Source organism: Drosophila simulans, chromosome 3L (assembly GCF_016746395.2).
Source record: "Drosophila simulans strain w501 chromosome 3L, Prin_Dsim_3.1, whole genome shotgun sequence".
Lineage (NCBI taxonomy): Eukaryota > Metazoa > Arthropoda > Insecta > Diptera > Drosophilidae > Drosophila > Drosophila simulans.
Window position 1 is genome coordinate 604,601 of NC_052522.2, and position 27,852 is coordinate 632,452.

Genomic DNA, 27,852 nt, shown 5'->3' on the forward strand with positions numbered 1-27,852 from the left:
TTTGTATTTTCTCGGGGATCAGTGGATCTCTCGTTTAATTCGAGTTAATGTGCAAATCTATAGTACATTTTAGAGCTACGTATACGTGTATATATCTTTTGGTGTATATGGTAAGTACGAGTACATAAAGGTAGTATGCGTGCGCATATAAATCGAAGTATCTTTGGTGCGATTAGCTGTAGATCGAATCGGAGTGAATCGAGTCGAGTCGAATCGAAATGCAGTGGGTATCTGTCTATCGATCGAATCTAGATGGTAAGGCTACAATACGATGGTCGATTGCTCCGAATCGTGCTAGTAGAAATATACAGATTGCAATATGGTAAAGTGCCAGGCGCTAATTAGCGATACAGTTATGTCAATTATTGCACCACATGCGGCCGTAAAGTGCTTAAAGTAACGCCACGCACAAAGGGGTTGAGATCGGCGGAATGCCCCTGATCTCGCCCAATGTGCGCTGTATTTAAATGTAAAGACTAGAAATTCTCTCGTTTTGGAACGACTTCCGTGCCGGAAGCAGGAAGCCGCTCGGTGCCTTAATGCGAAGTGATTAATGGGGTTAGTAAGTGGGTGGATATCTTTGGATATGCCTAGTTCTTGTAAAATCATAAAGCTAGATGACTATGTGTAAAGTTTGTAGCTTGGCTGCGGAGTTCGATCGTCTGGGATGCTGGGATGCTATATCTCTCGCTCTCCGATCGATCGGTAATCGTATGTGCTATAAAAAAATACTGGTTACATTGGTTTTTTGTCGCTGTTCTTGGCAAGTCTCTAAGAAGTCTCTTATTACAACTAAGTGAAGATCAAACGATCAATCGGGAATCGATCCAACCTTGTCTCTCTATATCTACTGTGTATGACCTCGCCTTCCTTGGAGTTTTCCTAGAAGAGGGAACTCTTCTGTTCGACGAGCTGTGCGTGCTCCTCGTCGCTCTGGAATCATCTACTCTCTAATGGTACTTTAGCTCTTTTGCATTATTATCACATATTCGTTGACTACAGTAAGAAAATGTCCTGGATTTGGGCTGGTGGGCTTTGAAAGGACTTGGATTAAGTGGCATTTCAGTAACGGTCTCCTCGAATGGCCTTGGGGTAGTGCTCTGCTTTGCTCTCTCCGGTGTCTTTTGCGTGGTGTCCTGGCTGGGAAGATCCTATGCCACCATGGCGTAATTCCCGGTCAGCTCGAAGGGACTCGTCTTGGCCGAGTGCGTGAAGTTGTTCTTGGGCGAAAAGTCAACGGGCTGTTCCTGCACGGAGGCGGGGTCCGGTTGGCCCGTGGACGTGGCCTGGCCCTGGAAGTGATACGGCATGGCCAAGGGCAGGGCCAGTGGCACGTGGTGATTGGGGAGCAGGTCCTGGTACAGGCTGGGTACCCTATGCGGCAGCACCTTCGGCTGGATCACGTTGATCCGCTTGAACTTCTCATATTCCTCCTGGGCCGAAGATGCGTGGCTGTAAGCCGTCACTTCTGGCCCAGCCGGAAAGCCCTGGAAGGCCAAGGCCGCCTGTCTGCGATCCTTTTCCTTCTGCAACAGCTTGTTGGCCAGCGTGGACTTGGCTGAATCGGAGGCAGCACACTGAAAGGAAACCGTAAATCAGAAGGTTAAAGATCAAGTGAAGAGATGTCATATCGATTTGAGGAACTTACCACTGCGGCGGCAGGTGATCCAGGAGCTAATGCCGAGATGGAGCCGCCTGTCACCTCCGACTGTTGCCTTTTGGGCGACGAGGGAGGTCGGTTGCCGGATGCTGCTGCCGATCCCGGGACGCCTCCTCGGTTTTTCATGCAGGATGACTCCTCGTGCTTGTACAGGTAGGACTTGAGAGCGAAGGCCTTGCCGCATCGCGCACATGTGTGTGGCTTGGTGTTCGAGTGGGTCTGGATGTGGGCGCGCAGGTTGCTCTTGTCGGCGAACGCCTTCTCGCAGACGCCGCACTTGAAGGGCTTTTCGCCGGTGTGGGTGCGGATGTGGCCCTGCAGGAGCCAGGGCCTCGAGAAGCGCTTGCCGCAGAACTGGCACTCGCATCCCTGATTGTGGGTGCGCACATGCATCGAGTAGGCGGGCATCGAAACGTACACCTTCTCGCAATAAGGACAGTGACGCGCTTTCTTGTCCATGATTGACCTTTATAAAACATAGAATCAGCAATACTTCACCATGAAAATTTTAAAAAGAGTTTAGCTCACCTGTGCGTTTGTCTATGACGTGCTAGGTTGGAGGATGTGGAGTACTTCTTTCCGCACTCGGGACAGATGTGCTCGTCCTCCAGCAGCGAAGTGCTGTTGAGGATTTCGCCCTGCTCCCCATGATGGTGGTGCACCGATGAGTGCCCCTGGAGTCCCAGGTGGTCCTCCGGGGATTGACGGCTGGAGGTGGAACTGGAACTGCTGCTGGCGCAGGAATTCGAGTCGGAGATTGTGCATCGACGCAGTTTCCTGCGGTCGAAGACCTTGTGGCTGTAGTAGTTGGAGTCGTCGTCCGAGGAGGCGTACAGTGGCAGTGGCTTCACCTCGTCTGTGACCAGAGGACCAACTGACAGAGTGACCTCGGCCAGCTGGGTGAGATTGTACAGCTCCTCGGGAATGGGTGTCGCCTGCTGGTCCTTCGTCATCGTGTTGAAGAGCTGGTGAAATGCCTGCAAAGAATCGGGGATTTTCTATGATGAAAACAGCATGACTAGACCCGAAATATTTCCTGCTAAATGCGCACGTGATGCGTCATTACCTAGCTAATATATATCAGCCACTACTAGTCAGTGCTGAGTTGAAAATCTTCACCTTTTCCGGATGATGGTGTAAAAGACTTATATCAGCGATATGCTCATTAATTAAACTCACATTCTCCTAATTAGTGGTTCATTATAGCTTGTGAAAGTGCACTAAAAATAGACCAATAATCGAATTATTCGGCATAAGAAACCCCCAGCGGATCGCACATCCATGGTGCGATCGCCGCCATCTATCATCCCACCTATCATAGATCTTTCCCTCCTTGTGCTTACGCCATAATTCTTGTTTGTTTATTTGAAAATGCATCAATTTATAATTAAGGACAGAGTCGAGAGGCCACACTCAGAGTCTGAGATGTGAGCCAAAGTCGTCTGCATCATCATCATTGCCGAATAGGAATTATCGCACATGGTTGAGGGTTAGCAGAGCCCACGGGGCGTATGATTAACGTCATTGCATACCGCATACCGCATGTTGCATATTGCATATTGCATATTGCATTCTGATTCTGGCACTTGTTGGCTGTTTTGCGGCTCGGTGGTGCCGATTTTGTGCCGGTGTTCGCCATCCTCGCCTCTTTGCGTGGTCAAATAAATTTATGTCGAAATGAGTGCGCTTAATTTGTACATGTTCTTTTGGCATTGATTAATCTCGCCCGTAATTGGCGCATCCGAAAGTCAGGTGGGCTTCGGTCCACTGTATGTTGGAGTTCACTGTACCATACCCCACCGGTATGCTAACAAAGAAGCTAGTCTTAAAATATTAATGCCATAATTTTGTAATGCTCTTCAAAATATTATTGTATTTCTTTCAGAGCGGCGCCATTTATGCATATATTTATATGTTTATGTATACACCCCCTCCCACTCAATCGTTTGTTTATCATGTGAAAGTTTTCGCCTTTATTTTTCTGCCCCCAAAAGATTTTCTGAATAATCGAACCCATTGAGAAATTTGGAAGAATCGATGGAACGGTGCTGTTCTTCTTCCACTCTTGAGGAGGTCATGTGCAATACTCTGCGATGTTTTGGTTTTGAAATTGCTCTTGCTTTCGGTTTTGTTTGTTTCTCTAACACTCTCTGTATTTCGCCTGAGGCCAGCCGCGTGATGTGTGTTTCTTTTTCGGTATCGAGGAAAATGCGGGTGAAAATGCCCCCCGCCCGAATCAACCTAGCTAAACAGCTGCCATCCGCCCCCGCCAACGGATTCGGCAACCTGTTGCGCCCGCTTAGCTGCCAATTCCCATCGGCTTCTCCTCGGGGAGCAGTACATCAAAATGTTTCTGCGGCAATTAAGCGGAATGATCGCTGCCAAGGTGGCCGGAGGTGTGCGAAGGTGGTTTTCCATGGAAGGAAATACCTTCGCGCCTCTTCCCCTTTTGAGTGGGTGTGAGCGAAAGCCGCCAGACGTCCATAATTTGTGTCTTGGCAATTTGCGGCCCATTTATTTATGTGCCCCACCACCTGAGGCCCTGTTCCCAGGTGGTTGCCGTATACATTTAAATATAGCTATGCCATTTTCCACCTAATCGCGTCATTTTCAATACCCGATTTCCATCGAACACGAAATGCTCGAGTCTCTGAAGAACAATATGCGTCTGAGAATTCGCCGGGGAAAACAGCTGACAAGTGATCGGCGAACCTCCTCTATGGATCCCATAGAGCCACAGCCCCTCTACACCCCCTACACCCCCTACACCCCCTACACCACCAAATGAAATATGTCTGTGCCATATTTCCGATGTCAGAGTCGCTTGGGGCATACGAAATGTCGCATGTTTCTCTGACAGGTCGTTAATTAATTATTCCGCGGCCCCGTGCGATTGCAGAACGGTAATCGCAGATGACAGGAAGAAGGTGGGTAGGGATCGACGATGTTCATTTGCCTCGGAGTCTAATGGAAAACATGTGAAACTTCCTAAACGGGGAGTCAGTCGATCGAAGGACCAGAACAGAAATAGTTGAAATATATATACCTATTTGGGGTTTTCCATAGTGACTCACATATGTGTTCCCTGAATTTGTTTGAAATAATTTATATATATTTATATATATATTGAGCAACAGTTTTCCCACAGTGTACTTAAGCAGCTTAGAGTCCCCCCAGTTGGATGACTCATTTCTGCTCCCCCATCCGCATCTTGGTCGTTCCATGTGCACCGAACAATGGACCACGGACCGGGTGAAATATTTTACTCTCCGCCTGCCATTTTCCTTTCCATGCCGCCGCAGATCTGCGCAAATTGCGTGGTCTCCGCCCTCCGATCTCCCATCTCCCATTTCCGATCTCCGGCCGTATAGCCCGCCCGAGTAGACCGTGTCCGTATTGCTGGACCGGGGAAGAGTTCAAAGTCCTGTTAATGTACACATCGGCCAAGAGAATGGCGATGGCCAACGGAGGTGGCTTCGGTGGCCTTAACATGCGTCTCACCCTCGCTGCCGTGCGTCTATAAATACCTGATGCCTGATCCCAAGTGGCAGGGGCAGGGGGAAGGGGCAGTGATCCCAGCATAGTTTACATTTTAGTTCAGGCAAAACGCGAGTGCACAATAAACAAAAATCCAGAGCGCCAGCCTCAACCTCCGGCTGCTTCCCAGTCCAGAGTCAATGCCATGCACCACGGACAGACAGCGTGTGTGCCACACAGTAGCCACACCACCCCCACTGCGCCTCGGTGGAAATGTCGGATTTGGGCATCAGTTTTTGTTTACCCCAGATCGCAGGCCCTCATCAATCGTTGCCTCAACTGCAGTTCCCGTTGCCGGCGGTTTGTTTACGGACCCATCGCATAAACATTTGGACGGGAAAGGACACAAAGGAGCGGGCTTCACCTGTAAATCACGGCGGTTAATTATCCCCAAACCGCCGCATTAATCAGGTTCATATATGTATATATGTACCTGATCTGTTGTTTATCCGCTTTATGCGCCTAAATTGGACGGAGGATCTACGCATCTACCACCGCGAGACAATGGTCATACCCATACCCATGCATATAGCCATGCGGAAAGATACCAACTATACTATACTCGTACGCCCCGGTCACTATTTCCCGTTCGCAGAAGCTCATTGCCAATGCAAACATTGCTCACGTAAATGTCAAAATATCAAAAGAAATAATAATATTAATTTAACAAGTGCGGCCCGTTCTGTCCGTTGGTTGGAAGGGGGTTTGAGGGGGTCCGCAATGGGGATCGGAAAACGCCGCTCATTTGCAGTCACGCGAATCTGTTGGCCCAATTTGCCAAGCAGATTTTCGATCTTGTTTCGGTTCCTGGGCAGATAGTTATGCACGAGCGAGGTGTGTGTTCTATTGTGTAATCGAAAGGCGGTAAAGGTGCAAATTTGAAGAGCGAAGTTCACTTTCCCCCACCTTCCCCCGTTCACATTTCGCCAACTCACCCCACGCAGTTCGAATAGTGGACGGAAAACAATCCACTCCCGTCTTCGCTGTGCCTCGAATATAGACGGATGATTCAGTTGCCGATGGGAAGTCAATGCTTTATCACACACGGAGCGCAAGTTCCACGAATCTCATCACCCGCCAAGAGTCCGCGATGGCAACGGGTGATGGGTGCTGGGCGATGCTGATTTTGGGGATCGCACTGAATCTCGATAAGTGTCAAACCGATTTATTAGTCGCACGGACGGATTGCGCATCCGTGAAGGCGAGCGAACGCAGCTAGATCCCAGGAAGAACTGAGCGTTCTTCGCCAGACCACTTACAGTTTTTACATCTTGCGGCCGCTGCTGCCGAGGCGATTCTTCTGCCTCCGGCGGCGTTCACCTCGCGGTCTCGTTCTCCCATCCTCTCCTACGTTTTCGTACACTGAGATAAATTGGGCTAATACTTCTGGGTTATGCACACCAAATGTAATATTTTATTGCGGTATCCTGTTAGGTGATTTAGCTATTTCCATTCTGATTTATATTTGGCATGGTACCCCCCGTTTCGCTCCGTGTACATCCGCATCCACGTCGAGGAGGTGACGAAGCTGACGCAGAGCCAGCAGCTGTTGGTCGCTCTTGCCGAGGATCGGATCGGAACGGTACGGATCGGCATCGGATCGAACATGACTTCGAGAACGAACCACGACGCAACAGCGACGGAACAAGTGTGCGCGGTTTAAAAATAAAAATAATGTTTTCATTGTGCTACCCCTCTCCGCGCAGCCCCCGCTGTCCTGGCTTTCCATTGCATTTTCCGAAAGGGAAAACTGTGCCCGAGGTGACGAGGCGCTCCTGCTGGCAGGACCACTGCGCAGAATTCTTCTAACGACCCGCAGTCAGTGTCAAAAACCTTACACACTCGCTGAGGAACAGACAGGGTTGTCGTAATAAGCTGCTTTTATTTGTAGTTGTGGAATTTGTTGTAAACTGATGAAATTAACTACTTGAGCTATATAAGGATGGAGTCCCACATGTTAAGACAAATGTTTATAAATTATTTGCCTACTTCCCCTTGCAGAATCAATCTGTAATCTGTTTGAATTTTGAATGTCGAGGAGATTATCACTTCGATAGCTACCTCTATTTAGCTAGTGCTATTTCGGTGACCTCGACTGTGGGAATTTGCCCCATGTGTCAGTGTGTTTTCGCCTGCCCCATGCTGATTTGCCTAGAAAGAGAGAGAGGCACTGCTCTCGCTTCGTGGTTGGGCAGTTTCTTCGGTAGCCGAGCCGGCTACCCGTCTTCTCCCGCTCTTCTCGCTGCTCGGATTCTTCTCCTGCTCATGGCTGATGGGGATTGGGGATGGGGATGGGTGCTCTTCGCGAAGAGTGACGCAGTCGTATGCAATTTGGCATTTTCCTCGCCTGCGTACTTGTTGCGGGCATCCAAAATAGACTCGCTCACCTGAACCTCCCCACACCATTCCAATCCGCCCCCAAAAGTGTACACTCTGCGAATTCCCCACCTCCTTTGGCCTTAGATCTCCAACGGATTTCTCGCAGGTGTTGTCGTTTTCTCTCGTTTCCTCCACTTTTCATTTTCGACTTTTCAGGCGTAATGAACTTAATGTCGCCCCTTTGGATGTGTTTTTTTTCGGTTGGGGTCTTCAGATGTATTGGGTGCTAACGTATTTTCTATATATTCGATATGATTTATGCCGAGCGGCGGTCGGCTGATTCTGTTTCTGGTTCTGGTTCGAATTGGATTTTGATGTTTCACAAAAGATCTTTACAGTTGGGTGGGGATTGTAATGGGTTTATTTATAAGGCCACCCCTTGTGACCAACTAATGTGTTTAGTGGCTCCCTGTCCGCGAGTTTATTTCCCGATCGCACTTTTCGCACTTCTTGCGGCATTTTCACACTCTACAACTTGCAGCCCACGCGCCGAAGACAAAGGAAATCGGTTGGTGGCGAATGGAAAAGCAAGGGGGAAGGGGAGGAAGGGGAAGAAGGGGTGGGCTTTGTCTGGCGCCAACATGGAAATGCAATTTGAGTGGTAAGGTCAGGCTGGGCCATAGCCATGCATCACCGTCACGGCGGAGCTTTGGACCCGGGAAAGGCCTTCTTCTGCCAACGTGACATGTGCTAAAGACATCTTGCGTCGACTTTAATCACGGCAATTAATAAGACAAGAAAGGAAGTCCCACAAAGGAAGTGTCCCCAACTGGCGGCCCAGCAAATCGCTGTGGATCAGCCGGGTTCATAGTACACCCCTAGCATCACCCGGAGCGTGCGATTCTGGAAAACCGGCGAAGACGTCGCGACTGGCGGCCATAAATCTATTTTCGTCCTGGTTCCAGTCTCGCTCCCCCAACCCTGGAAGCCCCTCCAGATCCCAGTCCGTCGGGGATCGGTACGCTTTTCTCACTTGCTGCGCAATTGCGGGGTCCAATCTTCCATACTGCAACTCCTTCTACAACTCCACACTGAGAGAATACTCGGTAAACTTGTGATGGGAAATGAGACAATAATCCAAACTTGATGTTTATAGTATAGTATAGCCTGAACTTGACCTTTCCTAGTTCATTGCGTGTTTTCGAGCATCAAGCATCCGATTTCCCTCAGTGCATGACCGCTTATTAAGTGCCCCTGGATCTTTATTTTTAACTGCTGCCGCCAAGATCGGGTGGTTGGGATCTCGTTCTCTGCGTAGGTAAACGGCAGAGGGCTATGTTGTGGTGCACTTGTGTACGTACTGGGCATGTGGCCACCACCTCGTCTGAATTGAATCCGCAAGTGAATCGAATTCACATCCGCAAATTCCAGAGGGTGTCCGATTATTTACGCAGATAAATAAGCGAAATCCGCCGTAATGCGAAATTCAACAAGAAGTAAAGAAGGCGCAAAGCACACAACGTGCTCCGCCTTTGTTTGGTAAATAATGATCCCCAATGATGTGGGTTAGTAAATTATCCCCAATCGCTGTGATGGATCGAAATCAGATCCATGGATCTGGCCCGAGCTCGAGTGGCTATAACTTATGCGGAACGGTGCAACCTCAGCACCTAATTTCAGGTCCAGCCGCATCCTGTTTACGGTAACTCCTGGTGAACTCAAGGGTTTTGTCTGATGGATATGGAAATGGATCTGGATGCGGATGGAAGGTGGGGAGGGAGGGACTTCGGGCCGGATATGTGAGTGTGAGTAATTCCTGGGCGCGGAATCAAAGTTTTGGATCGTGCCGTTCCGTGGCGAGATCATAAAGTTCTATTTATACCAATTAGGGGAGAGCTATAGTTGCGGGAAGTTCAAACTCCGAGTACCGAGTACCGATCCCGAGTCCCGATCCCACTGCCTCCCATCTGCGAGAACTTTCCAAGAGCAAGTGGAGCGATTCCGAAGGTGGCTGCCACTTTGCAAGGCCCAAACGAATGTGTTTTTTGGTGGGTGGGGATGGAGACGGAGGGTTGGCATGTGCCGCCACTTGAATCAGTGGCTGTTTATTGGGGATCGGACCGGATTGGAAGAGGGATGGGGATGGGGATCGGGATCGGGGAGCCTCCGAGTGCCATGTGCAATGGCAGCCAAACATCAACCGTGTCAAAATTCAAAGAAACAAAAGCGGAAATGTTTTTGTTTTCCTTATTTTTAACAGCCGCCACATGAGGAAAACTAAAACACCCGAGTGCCCGTGGTAGTGGTAATGGTAATGGAAAGCTGACTTGGTCAATGAACTTTACCCGCTGTCTATAATTGGCAGTGCCAGCGGAATTTGGCTATGAACCTGGCACTACGATGAAGTTAAAAAATAAATATTAAATATAAAATAACATTTTCGGAGCACATACATAAAATTGAGATACAAGACTGCGATCATGTGGGCAAAATAAATAATTTATTATTTTGTCTACAGACCAAAAAATCAAAACAAAAACTCTTAAAAATGTGGGATTATTAATAATGGGAGATTATTAATTAAACATCTTATAAATAATAAGTGTTAACTTATAGACTTCAAATAAACACAAATATTAATTCAATATAATTTATACATGAATATGTGAAAATATCATTTTAAATGTTATCTACATAATTTGCATGTAGAATATTTAAAAATTATATGTCAAAATACGTATATTACTGGAATACAGTATTAATGTATAAATGGAAAAATACTAAAAAGAGCGCACTTGTTACAACACAAACGGTAACACCGATACTTTCGTACAACCAACGCTCCCTAAAATCGATGACTCGCTTATCGGTTCGCCAATCGAGCAATAATAGAAATTTGCTGCGCTGCCGAATTTTCGCGAAATTCACCGGAAAACGCACGAAAGCGGCCAAAAACTGCACTGAAATATGCACAACTAGAAAGGCCATCCATAAACCATAAGAAACGCAAAGCAAAAGACGCGGAGCAGACAGGGAACAACCCGCAAACATCATGGCGCCCACCCCCTTGCCCCTCGAGCAAATGCCCGGTGTTGGCGGTGGCGGAGGTGGCTACCTGCCCGCTGCCCAAGTAAGTGTTGCTGCCAAAAACTCCAAACTCATTATCCCATCTCCGTACCATGATTCCCTTGTGCTTCATAGGAGGGCGGCCCCCGAATCAACACCATGTCCATGTCGGTGCTGATAGATTTCATCATCCAGCGGACGTATCATGAACTAACTGTACTGGCTGAACTGTAAGTAAATGTTTGAATGAGTATACAATATTTATAACTGCTGCTTGCTTATCGCGAATTGCAGCTTACCGCGCAAAACGGACATGGAACGCAAGGTAGAGATCTACAACTATGCGGCACGCACCCGCCATTTGTTCACCCGGCTGAATGCGCTGGTCAAATGGGGCAACTCGGTGTCCAAGGTGGACAAGTCGTCGCAGATAATGAGCTTCCTGGACAAGCAGAACATGCTCTTTGTGGAGACCGCCGACATGCTGGCGCGCATGTCTCGTGAAACTTTGGTTCGTGCTCGATTGCCCAACTTTCACATACCGGCCGCCGTCGAAGTTCTGACTACTGGCACATATAATCGTCTACCCACTTGTATTCGCGAGCGTATTGTGCCGGCCGATGCAATTACGCCGGCGGAGAAGAGACAGACACTGCTCCGCCTGAACCAAGTCATTCAGCACCGCCTGGTCACAGGAAAACTTTTGCCCCAGATGAGAGAATTTCGCATTCGCAACGGAAGAGTCACCTTCGAGGTGAAGCACGAGTTCAGCGTTTCACTAACCGTAATGGGGGATAATCCCACAGTACCCTGGCGGCTTCTGGACATCGACGTGCTCGTAGAGGACAAGGAGACTGGAGGTAAGGAAGCTGTAATTCTCTCATAAGTCTACATAATGTACTAAAATCATTGGCTTTGCTAGACGGAAAATCGCTGGTGCATCCGCTGCAGGTCAACTACATCCATCAACTCATCCAGGCACGACTAGTGGAGAATCCCAATGCTCTCAGCGAGGTCTACAACTGTCTGCACTACTTCTGCCAATCCCTGCAGCTGGAGGTTCTGTACACGCAGACCTTGCGTTTGAACTACGAAAGACTGGACGACAACAATATAACTGTGGAAGAGTACGTACCAGGCGTAAAATTGACGGTCTCGTATTGGCGAGACCTCAAGTCGGAGCTGGGCTACCGCCTCACCGTTCAATCGGATCCCAGCGAGATCGGGCGTCCGTTGGCAGTGGTCCACGTGCCCTCACTGGGCGCCAAGGAGTCTGCCGAAGTGGCGGATCGGGCCGTACGCTCTGAGCACCTTTCGATGGAGCGCCTAATTGTGCATACCGTCTACATACGATCGGTGTCCAGGCTGAGCGATCTCAAGCTGGAGTTTCAGGCTTTTTTGAAAGATGTTGACTGTGAGTGTAAAGTAAAACTTATCTAGGTGTGTGCGAGGACTAACTAATCCCTGTTCTCTCAATGACAGTCAACCTCCAAGGAACCCCTGCTATTTTGACCGTTCCCGTACTCTCGCCCTGTCTAAGGGCCGAGCAGATTCACATAACCATTGACACCCACACAGGCATGTTCCGTTGTCATGTGCCGAAGCATCTGGACTGTCCGATAACGGAGGAGATGCAGGACTGCCTCAATGGAGATCGCAGCAAGCTGCCCGCTTTGCTTTCGGAGCTGCGCTTTTGGATCACCCATCGGAGATGCGACAAAACCCTACAACATCTTCCGGCTACGGCCACCGAGACTCTTCCATTTCTTGTGCAGCCTGATCAGGAGATTCTGCAGCCGGGCAGGCACAAGATTTATGTCAAGCTGCACAGGCATCCCAATATTGTCTTGGTAATTATACATTTAGTAAGTGTAATTGTGAAAATATGAAAACCTTGATATTTTCCAGGTGGTTCAACTCAAGGAAAAGACTACTATGCCCAACGAAATGGAATACACCTTTCACCTGGGCTTCGTGGCCTTCCAAAAGGACGAGCTGGATGTTATAGACGACTCGGCCATGCAGCTGGTGTCTATAGTAGCTCAACCGCATTCGGACATTCCAAAGTGTTATACCAAGTTGATGCGCCTTATTGAGTTTGATACTTTTGTGGCCACTCATGGACCTGGCACTGAGGTGGACGGTGAGCACAATGACACTTTAAATGCCTTAGACATATTATCAAACAATCAATCTTTTAGCGGAGGTTTCCCCGCACAAACGAAAGTCGAATGGGGATTTGCTGGCTCCTCCTGCCAAACAACAAAAGACCATATTTCCTGCCTACTTCATTCCCGAGCTGGCTCATGTGGTGGCCATGTGTGACGAAAAGATACCGTTCATGAACCTAGCCCAGACGCTGTCCAAGCACAATATTCCCCACAGCGGACTTCAGGTGGAAGCGAATGCCACGTCACTTGTGCTAAAGATACTGGCATTACCACAGCCAGGAAAAACAACCTTTGCAAACCAACAACAGCAGCAACAGGGAGCACCTGCAGGGTCAGGAGAAAATAAGCCAACTGGTACCTCTGGACTGCCGAAAATCGACTCCCACGTGTGGGACGACCTAATGCGTCGCGTTCTCTCCATATCGATTCGTTCCCAGACCAACAAGAACAGCCAGGTTCGCATCTGGGTAGTGGAGTTCGTCTTCTACAGCACCCCGCTGCAAAGTTGCCATCCGAAGGAGCAGGGCAGTCGGCGGACTGTTTACCTCACCTACGAACAGGCGAACTACGACTTTTCAAAAACAGTTGAGGATTTGCTAAACGACTGGTCGAAAATCGTGTACCTTTACACACTGGTTTACGACTTTGCTGAGCAGCTGCAAAATAGTTAGTTAACACACGTGCATTCGTCTGCATTTATTAACTTCCCTTAATTTTTTAGAACGCCTTTCCCTGTGTGACATGCTGGTGGTCAAGTCATACAGCTACATGAACCTGCTCCTCGGATACGGACCCAAAAAAGAGGTGAGCTGCAATATCTATTGGTCGGTGCAATCCCATGGCTTCCGACTGACGTTCGTCGGCGGAATGTCAGCTGTAAACGGGCACTCAATGATGCGTGACCAGCTGGCGCAACACTTGAACCAGCATCATAGCATCACCCAAATCGCCCAGATTCTGCATGAAACCTACAACCCGTTGAGCTCCATTGCCAAGCTGCCGGTGCTGCCCTTCTTGGGGATACCGGTAAGTACACTTAGCTGCTATGCATCAAACATCAGTACATTATTCTTTAATTCCAGCGCCCTCAGGTGCCAGTACTATCGTTTTGCGTGTTGGCACAATCGCCGTGCCTGATAAGGTTGACTTATCAGGCAGTGTACTGCCTGGAGTTGCGTTTCCGTGCCAACAGACTCGTATCCATTCGAGATGGAGCGAGCAGTCGCTTCGAGCGCAACGTGGTGGAAGAGTTCACGCCCATTCAGGGTCTGAAAGCCTTCCTCTCCAAGTACGTGGATGAGTCGGCGGTCTACAGGGGCCGGGCCTCCCACGAGGATGACAATCCGCTTTCACCAATGGGAATGGAGGACAACTTCGGTGGACCGAGCAGTGTTGCGGGGGTAAGTGCTGGTGGATCCTCACCATTTTTGGGTACTGGAATGCGGGGACCGCAGTCGCCGAGAGACAGTGGCCTGCGTTTCCCTGCCCCCCACACTCCGCCCTCCAGTTCAAATCCACACACTCCCGCCAGTCCGCATCCAAGTGCGGGGGCAGGTGGCGGCAGTGGACCCCAGGGACATGGCAACTTCAACCTGACATCACCGCCAGCGCCACATATGCCGCATCCGTCGCCTAGTGGCTTGATGCCTTCGTCTCCGCTGAATCCTCAACCCAGTCCCCACATGGTCCATAGTCCTGGACCCAACACGCTCTACATGCAGAGCCACCAGGACTCTCCCTTCACCGCCATGTCGCCGGCGAATAACAATTGGCCCGGATCCCCCAGCATGCCGCGCCCATCTCCACGACCCGGACAGAGTCCTGAGCACAAGAGCACCGGTGGTGGAGCAGGAGGAGCCGGTGGAGCGGATAGAGGAGGCTCTCGGGGCACTCTTAATCGGCCCTGGGCTGGAGCAGTACCTACTCTCCTCACTCATGAAGCTTTAGAGACTCTGTGTCGTCCCAGTCCGTATCCCAACAAGGATATCAATGTGCCGGACATGAGTCCTCTAGAGCGTTTTCTCGGTTGCGTTTATATGAGAAGGCAATTGCACAGAAACATCCAGAGCGAGGAGACACTGACCGCCCTGAACAGCACAGAACCAGGAGTGGTGCTCTTCAAGGTCGATGGACTGCAGTGCCAGGTGGTGCTGAATCAGATGCACATGCAAACGCTGCACCTCAAAGTCTCGCAGCTGCCGCCCATGCCCGACAAGCATCCGCCGCCGTTCCAGCTTAGCCAGGACGATCTGCTGGTTATAGAGCAGTACTTTGACACCAGAGTGGCAGCTCCACCATACCGACCCAATTCCCTGCACAGCATCTGCCGGCTGTTGAACCTGCCCGCCCAGGTACTCAAGGATTTCGTACAGATCATGCGTTTGGATTTGAAGCCGGAGCTGGGTGGCGACCAGCTGAAGTGGACGGTTCAGATATGTTTGCGCATGCCGCCCTCGGCGGTTCCCATTGTGCCCAGTGGCAATGCCTGCGTGGTTATGGGTCGCATGAAGATACTGTTCTTCCTGCTAATCACGAGGATACCGTACGTAGCGGTCATAGGACAAGGCAAGGACTGGAAGGACAGCCCCTCTCTGGTGCTGCCCATTGTGTACGACATTCAGACGAACGTCACCCAGCTGGCGGAACGCACAGGACAAGTGATCTCGCCCACAATGACCGCTGCTAGCACTCTTCTTCGCCGCTTTGCCGATTTCAATGCGCAACAGAATCAGTGTACGCTCTTCCCAGCCATTACGGATCTTCTGACGAACCTCCAGCTGGCTGCAGAGATGCCACAGCCCCCACCCAACCAATCCATAGGACCTCCCGTAGGCGTGGGCGTCGGAGTCGGTGTGGGTGTTGGAGTGGGATCCAGTCCGAATCCGATGATGCCCATGCAGCAGCTGCCGCAGCAAGTGGGACCGCAGGGCCCAGTGGGTCCCGGCGGCTACCCGCAGATGGGCCCCAATCCCGGTGGTCCGCAGTGATGAAGGCGCAAGCGCCGCGCCTCCTCGCAGCAGCCGTGAGCTGAAGACCTGTGAGCTGGCAACCCGGAACGGCGACCGATTACTTATTAACGAGTTTATTGGATAAGAGTACACAGAACACCCTCTACTCTGGGGTGAGTCGATTTGGAATCTCAAAAATCGTAGCTAAAAAAGTAATCCATGAGAAGTTTTGAAGTCTGCCAAAAATGCTCATAGTTTGCTTTCTGTCCCTATAATTTTGTAGATTGTTTTAATACCAAGAAATCGATCCACTCCACGATACACTATTTAGTTAATGTTAGCATTTAATTTGTGTTTGGCAAATCCAAAAGCAACTGGAGTTGCCAAATAATATTTTAAGCTTTCTGGGCACCATGGAAAGTCTGCTTTGGTATTCCTTAAGATTCCATTTCACCAATATTGAGGTGTTCCTGTTGACCAAGGACCAAAATTAATTTCGCACGTGCAAGACAGCAGCCACCTGACCCACGAAAAGAAAAGCACATCTCATTTAGGGATCAGGTGCTATATACATTTTATTGTGCTGTACTCCCTGAAATATTGGGCATGAAAACAAATTACACATCCAAGATTATAAATTGTTAACTAAACAGTGCGGCTAGGTATGTAATAAAAAGTTTATCGATTATCTATAAATGTAGGTGTGAGTCATACTTCTGTGTTCCTTTTCCTAATTTGTTTCTATCACATAGTTCGATTGCAGATGCGCCAGAGGTGCTGCCATGCGGACTCCGAAGGAGCAGATGGCAGCGGAGATCTGGCAAAATGCTTTGTGACTATTGCACCGAGGTTAGTTTGTGTTGTCGTCTACCTAATAATCTATCTACTCCCGTTGGTTTTTGGCTTGGTTGCTGGTCGCGCGGGGAATCGCTCCCGTTCACTGCTGATTCGCAATCTGAGTGTTGTCCATCTGGGTGGTCAGCTCGGATATGCCCTCCTCCTCCTCAGAGATGAGGTCCACCCAGTAACGGAGCTTCTTGCTGCGCAGGTAGCTTGCGGAGTTGTCGAAAACCACCGTGTCTGAGGATGATTTTCACATGCCATTAATAGAGGTAACAAAAACGAAGATTATTTTACTCACAAGTTGTGTTCGGTCGTGTGGAGATGTAACCAATCTCATCCATCTCGTTGGAGTACACGGTTCCCAGGGGCACCTCGCTGCGCTTCTCGCCCGTCTTGTCGTCCACGCTGTAGATGCCGAATTTGATGTCGTAGTCAAAGGTGCGGAACTCCCAGGAGAGGATCTTCTGCTCCTCAACGTTGACCTTAAAGTGCAGCTTCAACTTGTCGCCCTTGGGAACCTGGGCCTCCACAAAGTCTCGGTCGCTCTGCTGGCTACTCTGATCAATGTAAAGCTCCTCCGGCAGCTTGCCTCCCCAGACCATCAGTGCCTTGCACTGGGGATCTCCGTTTCTGTCCACCATCTCGCCGCCCCAGGCCTTCGGAAATGCCTTTCGGTTCACATGGGAGAAGAGCTGCTCCTGCCAGCGGTCCACTCCGGATTTGTAGATTACGATCTTGCTGGTGGTGTTCTCGTCCAGGAATTTCTTCACAATATTGAACGCCACCGAGAAGAGCTTGGGCGCGTTGATGATGTAGCACATCTTGAGGAGCTCCGGGAAGTTGGCCTCGTATTGCTTCACCGTAGAGATCACACATTCGGCAGCTGGTCGCCAGGCGTACTGCTTCAGGTTCACGTCCTGCATGTCGAAAAATACGACCAGCTGGCGGGCCCGCCATCCGTGCTTTTGGCTCTGATCGTAGGCGATCTTCATAAAGCGCTCGAGCAGCAGGACCAGGTACTTTTGGAACTCAAACCGCGTGACGCAGTGCATCATGCCCCACATGTCGAAGTTGGCGAAGGGGCAGACCAACACTGAAAAGAAATGCAGTTGCTTAGTTTGGTGGCTTTGTTTGTGCAGAGTAGTCACAACCAACCCGGCGATCCTTCGTTGTCGTAGCCCATGAGCCCGTAGGGCAGATACTCCTGCAGTGCCTTCGGTGGATCCCACTTCTCGATGTTGTCCACATTCCACATGGCGCGTGTTTTCAAACTCTGGAAGGTGATAATACAGTCTAATTTGTTATAGCCATTTATTGTAATAGTTATTTTACTTACAGCTCTCAGCATTTTCTCCGCTGCATCCAGATTCCATTTCCGAGCTGTTTTAGAACAGAAGGAAATATAGTTTACGCAGATGTTTTATATTTAGTAGTAACTCACCTCTCAGCCAGCGGACCAAGAAGTAATCGTCGTGGGTTCCAACCAAAGCATCGTCCATTTGCTTGCGAAACTGTAAGTACAATAAATGTGTTGTTATCAATGGCAGATAATAATTTACAATTTTGTATATGAATCATTATACATGAGCACAATATTTATGATTCATATAGTGTGGAGATTTATTTTGTAAGTCTCAAATATATCGTAAAGAAACTTTCACTTAAAAAAATCGCAGATCAAGTTTAAAATGCGTAAAATCTGTGCTAACTTTTATAAAATATCTGAAATAACTGCAAGCTCATCAAGATGAAAGCGATAGTGCTATTGCATTGATTTTGCCCTCTAACATGTGTATAGATGTAGCAATCTGCTTTCGGTTCACCCCAGCTTAAAAATCTGTTATTTTCAATCTGATATGTAATCCAATTTGTTTAAATGATTTATTTACTGAAGGCCGAGAAAGGGGACGGCTTGACAGCATTTTTGAAGAGCTGAGCGGGTAAATTTCCTATCTCCAAACGATAACGTTTATTGGGTCTGGTAGACTGCATATTGGCCTTTGTTGCCTTAATTGCTGTTAATTTGTATTGGCCTTGCCCCGACTGCCAAATTCGGATGTTGTTAAGGAAAGCTGATTCGCACAGAGGCTGATAGCAAAAGTTCATTTAATCGGTTGCAGTTGCTTTATCAGCCAACAACACCCTTGATGCCTTTTACTAACTTATTTGTCGGGCAAACATCACGTACTTCAATTTGCATTCGATCAAGTGCATATTTAGCACCATTTCAATCATTTAATTGACTCGCGTCTAGGTTGTTTGCCAACTGCTGAGTCACTCGGCTCAGGCCAAAACCACTTGGAATTCAATAACGAGGCCGTCTCCCCGCTAACCGCTTCTTTTATTTAGTTTTTTCCGTTTTCGCTTTTCGCTGCTTGGCTGCAAACTTGGCCAAAGACCAAGCTGTGGCTAATACCCGACTTTGGATGTCATTAGCGCCGAGTTCTGTTGGCTTTGGCTGTGTACTTCCTCGTTTCATCGGCCGTAAAACTGGGTTTTTGGCCACTTGCTTTGTTCTTCTTTGACTTCGTGGTCTGACTTTGACTGCGTTTTCGAGACAGACAGAAAGGTTAATACCCATTGAGCCACTCGAAATCGAGTCTAAATTTGGCGGAGTCAGCTTATATTTTAGTCTGCCGCTCAAATAGTGCTTGCCATACCATTTAACGCTACCCAATGTTGCAGTCGTTTTGCATTCCACCTGAAATCCAGAATACTGCCAAGTTTCTCTTCGTTTGTTCGGAGTTTAGGCAATTTCAAGACACCTGCGCTGAAACCTGTTGTTTTGTGTGATCTATGCAAATTCTGCTAAATTTCTACAGTAGATCTCTACGGGTCTAATGGTCGATCCCTGGGTGATTTCGTTCTGGATCAATGCTCTTCGCTTAACGACTGGGTCGCGTTTATCATTAACCACTTCATGAGTATTCATACTGGTAATCGCAGTCATTGTGCTATGAAATGACAGTCGCACTTAGCATCCCGCGCGCAATTAAAAAAGGGCAGGGGTCGCTCTTAATCCGCCCATTATGACGGATTCCGCTTAATTGCCCATTTTATTTATTGTTTATTTACTTGCAAGCGTCCAGATTTATTCCTCTTACTACAAACAATCACTTATAATGCATTCTGCTTATTTGTGTACTGCTGACAACGCCTCAGCTGCGCATTTTATGTGTAGTTTATTTATTTGCATATTTTCATTGAACTGTTCGGTTTGTGTGTCACCATTCGACTTCAGCTGAGTTTTGGTTTCGCAAGCGGTTTTCAGTGTGCCGGCCAAGAACTCGCGAGTCGTCAACAATGCGCAACTGCAGAAACATGCATCAGTGGCGAAGTTAGGAGGCGATTCGAGGGTTTTACTAAGTTTTATTTCCCACTTGCTTCATATGATGGGAGTGTGTCTTGCACACCCAGCCATCTGGGTTTTCCTCTTACAGGAACATTAATCTTTCGATGTTTTTAAGTAGCCCCCCATTATTTCCGCGACTACAGCTATGGCCAGAGAATACGTATACCGTATACTGAATATGTTGCAGTTGATTCTGCTTTGGCAGCTGCTCTTGCCGCAGTTCAAAAACCGTGGTTTAGAGTCTGGTCAAATTTGCTAACATTTAAAAAAGGAAGTCAAGCGAGCAATTGCTCATTTCCATAAGCAGCCATCAATATGCTTCGCTGACTGCACAATGACTGTTCTGTTTTAGTTTATCTAGAATACTCTTTAGAAATACTCCATCATTGGGAAATTCATAAAGCCACTTTGTTGCACGCATATCATTGAATAAAAAAGTTGGTAAAGTTATCAAAGCAATATAACATAACATAATCTGTTGCGAACACGTCAGCTTTTACTACTTTTTAATAAATGCATGATAGATAACCTATCGATCATAGAAAGAATTATAAAAGGCTCAACCAATTTTCTCTAAACCATTAAGAAACCATTAAGAAGAATTGTATAAATTTCTGAAGTTTACAAGAATATAATTTATTTTGTTAACTTCTCCACTATATTCTCGTAATAAATCCCTGGGCAAAAACGATTACCATAAAGTGGGTAAAAATTGGCTCGTTATGGAGCTTTATCTGCATGCTCACCCTGGCAAGAATCCCCCAGCAAATACCGAGTATTTCCCCCTGAGAGACTCAAGAGAAATTCTTACCTTCTCCAATATGGCGCGCTGCTCTTCGCTGATTTCGGGCAGTGGACCTGACATCTTTTTGGTTTGTTTGTGTTTTGACTATGGCGTATCTTAGATATTTGGCCGAGATATTGACCGAGCGGCGTCTGAACGTTGCCAATTTTGTAAGCCGGGCACACACAATCACATTAAGTCGATGATATGGGGCCGAATGCGGATTTCTTTTCTTTCTGTTCACACGCAAAATTTCAAAGCTCTTGCTATGGTTGTTCGGTTTTTGGCAGCTGCGGCTCAGAAGAAGAGATAACAATAAAAACTTTCTACTATTATTTAGCCGTTACGTTAGCGCTTTTAGCCGCGCACATTATTTCCAGCGCAATTATTCTGCGTTTTATTTTTGTTCGTCTCGATTCGTAGTCTCTACGGACAGGCTAATTACAATAATGCCAACTTGGAAAATACCTCAAACTTGCCCCAAGGCGAGTGTCGCACGCAAATGGTTAAACAAACTAACTGAAATCCGTATCCACAGCTGTGTTCGCGTCCAGAATGTTTTGCTTTTGCTAGTGATAAAGCGGCGAGGTGAGGTATAGTAATCTTTGCCGCTTTTCGCGAGTTTCCGATCCGTTCCGTTCCGAGGGTGGCGAGCTACTGACGCCAACGATTCCAATGCACCACTTAAAAGTGGATGAAACGAACGGAGAGAAAACAGAGAGACTGCCAGCCAAGAGAATCCACTCTTTAAGCCAGAGAACATTTGAACAGCGGACGTCACGACTAGGGGACACCCGGTCTACCTGCGTCTGTGTTTAATAAGTTCAAAAGTGAAATAGGTATGGGAATGTTCAATTTACTTAATAAAAAGGTTAAAATCTCTCCCTAGTTATTCTTTGTCTTCTCTGGAATATTACCTATGGCTTCAGCTTTGCCTAAACTAGAATTGTGAATTCACCTGATCCAATTGTGGCACTTACCAATCAACTGAAGCACTTTTCAACTGATAACGATATTTTTTGCACGCCAAATATAAACATATGTTTGGCAGGATAAGATAGGAAAGCCAAGTGCCTTGGCCCCCATGGAACGCATTTTGTTATTTATTTTTTTTATTAATTTACGAGTTTGTTTACCACTTTTAACTAATTTCCATCTAAAAATAACAGTAATTTGTTTCCAGCATTGAAAATATTGGCCCAAATCCGGAATGTATTGCGCTTTTCGACTCTTATTTAAATTGCCCTTTGCTCATTATATTGGCGTTTGAATCCGGAACTTTTCATTTTTTTCGATTTTTTTTAAAAAAATCATGATGTTACCCCTTATTAAAAATGCAAAAATTGACAAAAAATTTATTTTCGCAAATAAGCTGGAAACTGACACAGAAAGTTAGTAGAGTCAATCAGCTGCCAAAAACAGTCATTCTTAGGTGTTTGTGACACTTAGGACAAAGAGAGCCAACAAAAATATATTTTTAAAACATGTTCATGGTTCAATTGTTTTTTCAATATTAGTATTTTTTGATAAACAATATTAGGTTTACAGAACTGGTGCAAGTCTTTGCTGTCTTACTTTGTTCGTTCCGTATTTTGTCGGTCGATAGATTTCTGGTTGTTGTCTGAGATAAATTTGTGCGTGGTGAATTTCATTGGTCTGGCGCTCGATAGGTGAAAAAGGCTGGTTTAAAATCCTAAAATATACTTTCTAAAAGGTGTATACTATTAACGGCAATAATAGTTTGTGGTATTCATGTATTAGTGGTATTAGTATACGGTATTTTTACACTATACTATACATAGTCCATTTTAAATTCCTTCACCCTGAACCCATTCCAAGCAAAAGACGCGTACTGGATTGGAGTTACTAATTTAATGTGTGCACAATCAATCACCAGACAACTGCGCCGTCGGAGATCTTTTTGTGGAAGTCGTACAGACTGGGAAATACATGATCTCGATCGATGTCCTCGCCGTATTTCTTGACCAGATATGCGTAGCTCTTCTCGTGCACCAGCGCCGAGTGCCAGCCCAGTTCCTTGGCGGCCAGGTAGTCAGTGGTGGGACCATCACCAATGTGAAGGCACTCCTCAGGCTTGAGGTTCTCCAGACCCGACTTCTCCATTGCCTTTTGAAAGATTTGCGGGTCGGGCTTCTCGGCCTTCACCTCGTACGAGTTAATTGCGAAGTCCAGGTACTGATCCAGCTTCGTGTTCTGCAGCAGAGTCTGCAGCCGAGGATCGAAATTGGCTATCACACCCAGCTTGCACTTCTCCGGCTTCAAGTCCTTGCGGAGCTGCTGAAGGAGTTCCACGCTGCCGTTGCATGGCTGCCAGCAAATGGAGGTTTTGTAGAGCTCAATTAGGTGGTTGGAGAAGTTGTGCAGCTTCTCGTCGGGAATGGCCGCTCCACTCTCCGAAAAAGTTCCTGCGGGACGAGATTTTAGTTAGTGTTTATGTATCTATGAATGATCAACTCAATGATCAACTTGGGTGTTGTGAAATAGAGTTTATAACTTTTTTAATTAACAAGAAATTAGCAGGTACGCTTGTGTGATCTAAGCATTAGAAGAGAAGTCTTCATTAATCTCTAATCTTTCGAGCGCAATCGTTGTTGACGTCTTCAACTTTTAGCTAATGTGCCTAATATAATGTTTTCAAATAGATATGTCGCTTTGTAAGGAAGATTTGTTCTCTATATTTAATCATAAAAATAGTTGTGTCATGATCAGATTTGCTTTTGCTACCTACTAAGTGGTATTCCTAGCAATTTTTCTCGAGGGTAGTTGCGGATACTAAGCACTTTTAGTAGCCGTTGCGCCAAATGCACTTTGGAACAAGCCGGAATGTTTATCACCGAGCAGACAAACACTTTGCGGGCACTCACCTGCTATCAGCTTACGCCACCATTGCTGCCACTCCATCTGGGGATTCGTGTCGCGCCCAAAGTTGGGATAATCGCGGTTCATCTTGTACCTAAAAGGACGGACAGTTGAGTTGGAAAAAACACAACATAATGTCTGTTGTCTCCTACCAGTTGGCCTTGAAGTTCTTGGCCAGCTCGTTGTTGTCGCATCGCGCTCCGAACAGGGCTCCAATCTCGCCGTACTGCTTGCCGGGAGTGGTTCGGAATTGGAGCAGAGTGTTGGTCACATCGAAGGTTATGAGGCGAAAGCGGCTGAGGCTGCGCATCTTGCCTGGAATCTCTGAAATGCCGCTCGAGAACTCTTGACTTTCGACTCTCGTCGAACGTTGGCGACTGAAATCAGCCGGCGTACTACGTGAGCTGGGGGCATTCTGTTATTGTTTTGTACGAAAGCCGATCCGCCTCGTTATCACCAGCAGCTGCTGCCCCCAGATTCCGATTCCGAGGGCTTCGTATGGAATCGAATCGAATTGAATCGGACCTCGGAGCATCGAAACATCCATACATATGTTTGTGTGTGCCGAGCCGGATTAAAATGGCACTTTATCTTTAGCGAGTGCTGCGGTTATCTCTGGTTTCGTGTTGTCAAATTAGTATCGATCTGCAATCTGCACTGATTACCCGCCAAAGCAAATACTGTTAAGCGAGATAAGAACATTTTTCTTATCACTTTCCTTGCCTTTTCATTTGTTCTCTCTGTAAACAGCGCACTTTCTTCTTAATGCAACTGAAAAACCTAAAAAACGTTTAATTATATGGCATTTCAGCTTAAAATTTCAAATAAACAAATAACAAAATTTCGTTCAAATGAATGCGCCACCTGGCGGTCCAGTAGGTGGGAGTCTCGGCTTACGTTTCCTGCTAAGTACAGAGCTCTGTTAAAGCTATAGTTATATTATTTCCAAGCAGATGGCGCCACGGCACAAAAAGTTGGCGGTATATTCAAATACGATTTCTACAAACTCAAAATATTTTTAAAATTCAGTGGCAGCAGGTCCAACTAAATCTATCTTTAATTTTAATCTCCTTAATTAATAACCACAACGGTTATCGTTGAATAATGAATTGGCTTTCCTCAAGTGATTCAATCGCTGATAAAAGTAACTTAATTATAAAGAAGTATCAGCATTCCACAAATTATTTTGGGAGCACCCTGTCTGCGTTGTCATTGGCCAATTCCATTCGATTTGGCTATAAATAATACACGAATTTAACGACCTGAGGTCGGATTTCTTTGGAAAGGGATCCTGAAATTCCGTGCATTCCGCTTGTCAAATTGTCGGTTTGTTTTTGTCTTTCCTTTTTTGATCGGTATTTAGGAATGGTGGACTTTGTACGAAATGCCATAACTGGAACTGTCGGGAAAGGGAATTTCCCCAAAAAAAATATTGTGCGAAACTTTGACAATGCTATTAAATTCAATTTACAAATAATTCTACACTGATTGCACAAATACTTTAAAAATATGATACGAAATCCATAGATCGAATGTAAATTACCCAATGTATTTGGGATTTTCCGAAGTCCCCTCGTGCAGACCTTTTGGAGGTGCAACTCCGCTGATTACCACCTACAAAGCTTATTTGCTCTGCTCTACGCCACCTTATCGCCGCAACCCAACTTGGCACTCCGGCGGTTGCAGAAAGCGAACTAAAAAATAACAAAAACGGCAAAATTCAGTTACTGTCCAACTTTCAACAAAAACTTTCCCAAGAAAAGTAACTAACCGAAGGCGAGTCAACGACTCCCCTGGAATTTCGTGTTGGCCCTTTTCGAAATGTGTCTGGCTTGGAAGTCGGGGCCAAAGCTCCTCCGCCTCCTCCGCCCCCAGATACCCCGAAACCCCCTTTGGATACTCCGATCCCCGGTCCCTCGATCCTCGTGCAGCTCCGGCTGGCTGCCTGACTGCCTTTTAATATTATCTGCACTTTGGGTCATTGGCTGCCGCCGCTTTTGTTGTTGTTGCTGCTGTTGCTGTTCTTGCCGCTTTGATTGGTCGTTTTAACCTGTTTGCGAATTTCTACCATGATAATAAATAATTTTTAGTGGAGTTTTTAGAAGCTGCAGCAGCAAAAGTACCGCACCAGCAGTGCCAGCTTCATTACACTGATATAAAATATTAGAAACCAATTAAAAAAAGTTCAAAGTTAACAATATATATATATATAATAAGTTTGTACGAGTTTGATTGGTTGATTAACAATTATTTCTTAATTCATGTGAATATGCATAATTCAAATGAAGGTACCAAAGTTGAGAAAACTATAGGCGCAACCAATCTATTTTTTTTTTAATATAAATATAATAAATTAAAATATAATTTTTTTTTTAATATATTGCAAATTAATCTCTAAGATTTTTGACAGTGCCTTATTAATCAAGATAATTATTCTGCTATCGCCAGCATCTTTTGTTTTGCACGTATCATCAACTATTTTTATGATGTTCAATTGTAATACAATTATGAACATTTAAAATTTTAAAACATTTACCATGAAACGAACACAGGTGCGAAAATTTTCTAGCCGTGCATAAAAGCTAAACCCTGTGCTGCTGGCAGCTTCTCCTGTTTCTCCTGGCACGACAACTCCTCATCTCATCGGAGTTGGGTCGTCGTCGTCGGATTAGGTTTGGCTGCTTCCACTGCAGCCACTTCTTTCTGCTCTTCGGATTCGATTCTGTTTGGTTCTGTGTGACTTGGAATGCAGCCAAACCGCCATGGGATCCGCCATCCTGCGTCTTCTCGCCCACTAGATTGGCCCGAGCCACCTTCCCAACTGGCCAGCTCTCCTTTTCGGCATCGCGCCACAAACGGACACCACGGCTCTAGGAGAAGCCGAGTTCATTAGGCACCCGAGAACCCAATGAAACCAAATTTTCGGGATAATTTGGGTCAATGGAATGTAAACTGAAGGATTGACTTGATGTGTTACTTAAACGAGTAAAGGTAACCAGTCAAGTATTTAATCATTACTGAATATTAATACCCTAAAGGGTATTTATTTCGATGGAGGACGCTCTTGTGCCTTATACCCTACTTTGCAATATCCACTCGGTCTATGACCGTCCGTTTCACATTCACAGCTCCAAGCTCGTGGAGTGTGACAACACCATGGTGTTCTTGTTTTAAATTCCTTAGCTGCTTTTTGGTTTATTTTGTGTTTTGCTCAGCGCTTCGCATCGTAGTCGTCCCCCAGCCCCGTCCAGAATTCCCCGCTCGGAGCCCCCATCTCATCCTCATCTTCGCCTTCCGTCTTGGTCAGCATCTTCGCCGTCGTCTGGCTGGGATGTGGATGTGGATATGGTTGTGGCTGTGGCTGTGGATGTGGCTGGGGCTCGTTTGTTTAATGTTTGGGTTTTGTTTGAGTTTATTGAGTGAATTCCTGGAAAAACGCAGGAATTTGTCTTTGGTCTTTCTGTTGTGTTCGGCTCTGCTCTTTGCTTTCTGTTCCTCCTGATTCTGCTTTTCGTTGCTCCCAGCTCCGAATGCACTTGGTGCATAAAAATCGCTTACGGAGTTTTAAACTTTCGGGCCTCGGCATCGGTTTCCCAAAGTTGTCTGTACGGGTTTGCCGTGATAAAGGATGGACAGGTGATTATGACTTTTTTAGCGGGACACCCAATTACGTGCGATCGGCAGGAAATCGGTGAAGATCAACGAGCCTAGCCCCTTTGCCCTGTTCGCCAAAATGCCCCTGATTGTGATTCTTATTCTGATTCTGATTCTGATGGGAACCGAAGTCGGGAGTGAAATACGATACTTCGGGGTGGTGCTGCCATGGGTTTTGGGATTATAACCGTGTCCTATCGAACATATTATTTGTGTGACAAAGGTGCTTCTGTTTTTCACAATTTCTTAGAACATCGAGTTTGAATAGTTTCTCAATTTATTCACATTCATTTATTTTAAAAGCGCAATGATCGTATGATTCGTTAGTTATGAAATTATTAATTTGTCTGAATTGTCTGATTGACCTATTTCAGAAGTGACAAATCTGTGTTGATTTTAATAAAATGTTGTAAACACACGGATTTATCACCATTTGGTTGGATTTTATTACACCGAAACGGGGGCTTCAGCGCTCTCAAAGAGAGAAATTCTTTTAGAAAATGCATGCGGAACAGCACGCAGAAGATCCATTGGAATACTCCCCTGTAAATAAAGATAGAAAGTTTTTCAGTTCCGGTATGCCCGAAATAGAACATTCCCGCTGGAGTTTCACCTTTGCGCGTATTTTCTTTCCCCCA

General features: G+C 46.7%; 4 protein-coding genes across 5 annotated transcripts; 1 reads left to right on the forward strand and 3 right to left on the reverse strand.

The window, feature by feature from the left end:
• On the reverse strand, positions 1-6,478 carry LOC6736220 (protein snail homolog Sna). Its single transcript, XM_039293458.2, has 4 exons — positions 6,133-6,478; positions 2,189-2,637; positions 1,649-2,126; positions 1-1,577 (listed from the first exon to the last, which is right to left on the reverse strand). Exons 2-4 carry the CDS (start codon positions 2,611-2,613, stop codon positions 1,152-1,154), a joined length of 1,329 nt encoding a protein of 442 aa, XP_039149392.1. The 5' UTR covers positions 2,614-2,637; positions 6,133-6,478; the 3' UTR covers positions 1-1,151.
• A 3,826-nt stretch (positions 6,479-10,304) lies between these two features.
• On the forward strand, positions 10,305-16,397 carry LOC6736222 (mediator of RNA polymerase II transcription subunit 14). Its single transcript, XM_002083081.4, has 9 exons — positions 10,305-10,646; positions 10,718-10,812; positions 10,877-11,442; positions 11,505-11,996; positions 12,065-12,432; positions 12,491-12,725; positions 12,784-13,419; positions 13,475-13,779; positions 13,836-16,397. Exons 1-9 carry the CDS (start codon positions 10,569-10,571, stop codon positions 15,738-15,740), a joined length of 4,680 nt encoding a protein of 1,559 aa, XP_002083117.1. The 5' UTR covers positions 10,305-10,568; the 3' UTR covers positions 15,741-16,397.
• On the reverse strand, positions 16,251-21,347 carry LOC6736223 (SEC14-like protein 2). Of its 2 annotated transcripts, XM_016170530.3 has the most exons (7): positions 21,149-21,347; positions 20,708-20,970; positions 17,986-18,055; positions 17,881-17,924; positions 17,700-17,817; positions 16,843-17,637; positions 16,251-16,781 (listed from the first exon to the last, which is right to left on the reverse strand). In XM_016170530.3, the coding sequence occupies exons 2-7, from the start codon at positions 20,759-20,761 to the stop codon at positions 16,639-16,641; spliced, it is 1,224 nt and encodes a 407-aa protein (XP_016029733.1). In that variant the 5' UTR covers positions 20,762-20,970; positions 21,149-21,347; the 3' UTR covers positions 16,251-16,638. The 2 variants fall into 2 exon arrangements, with proteins under 2 accessions (XP_016029733.1, XP_002083118.2); XM_002083082.4 differs by having other exon boundaries at positions 20,708-21,347.
• A 1,186-nt stretch (positions 21,348-22,533) lies between these two features.
• Positions 22,534-23,979, reverse strand: LOC6736224 (rhythmically expressed gene 2 protein). Its single transcript, XM_016170529.2, has 3 exons — positions 23,713-23,979; positions 23,566-23,654; positions 22,534-23,106 (listed from the first exon to the last, which is right to left on the reverse strand). The coding sequence occupies exons 1-3, from the start codon at positions 23,868-23,870 to the stop codon at positions 22,571-22,573; spliced, it is 783 nt and encodes a 260-aa protein (XP_016029734.1). The 5' UTR covers positions 23,871-23,979; the 3' UTR covers positions 22,534-22,570.
• Positions 23,980-27,852: the final 3,873 nt, after the last annotated feature.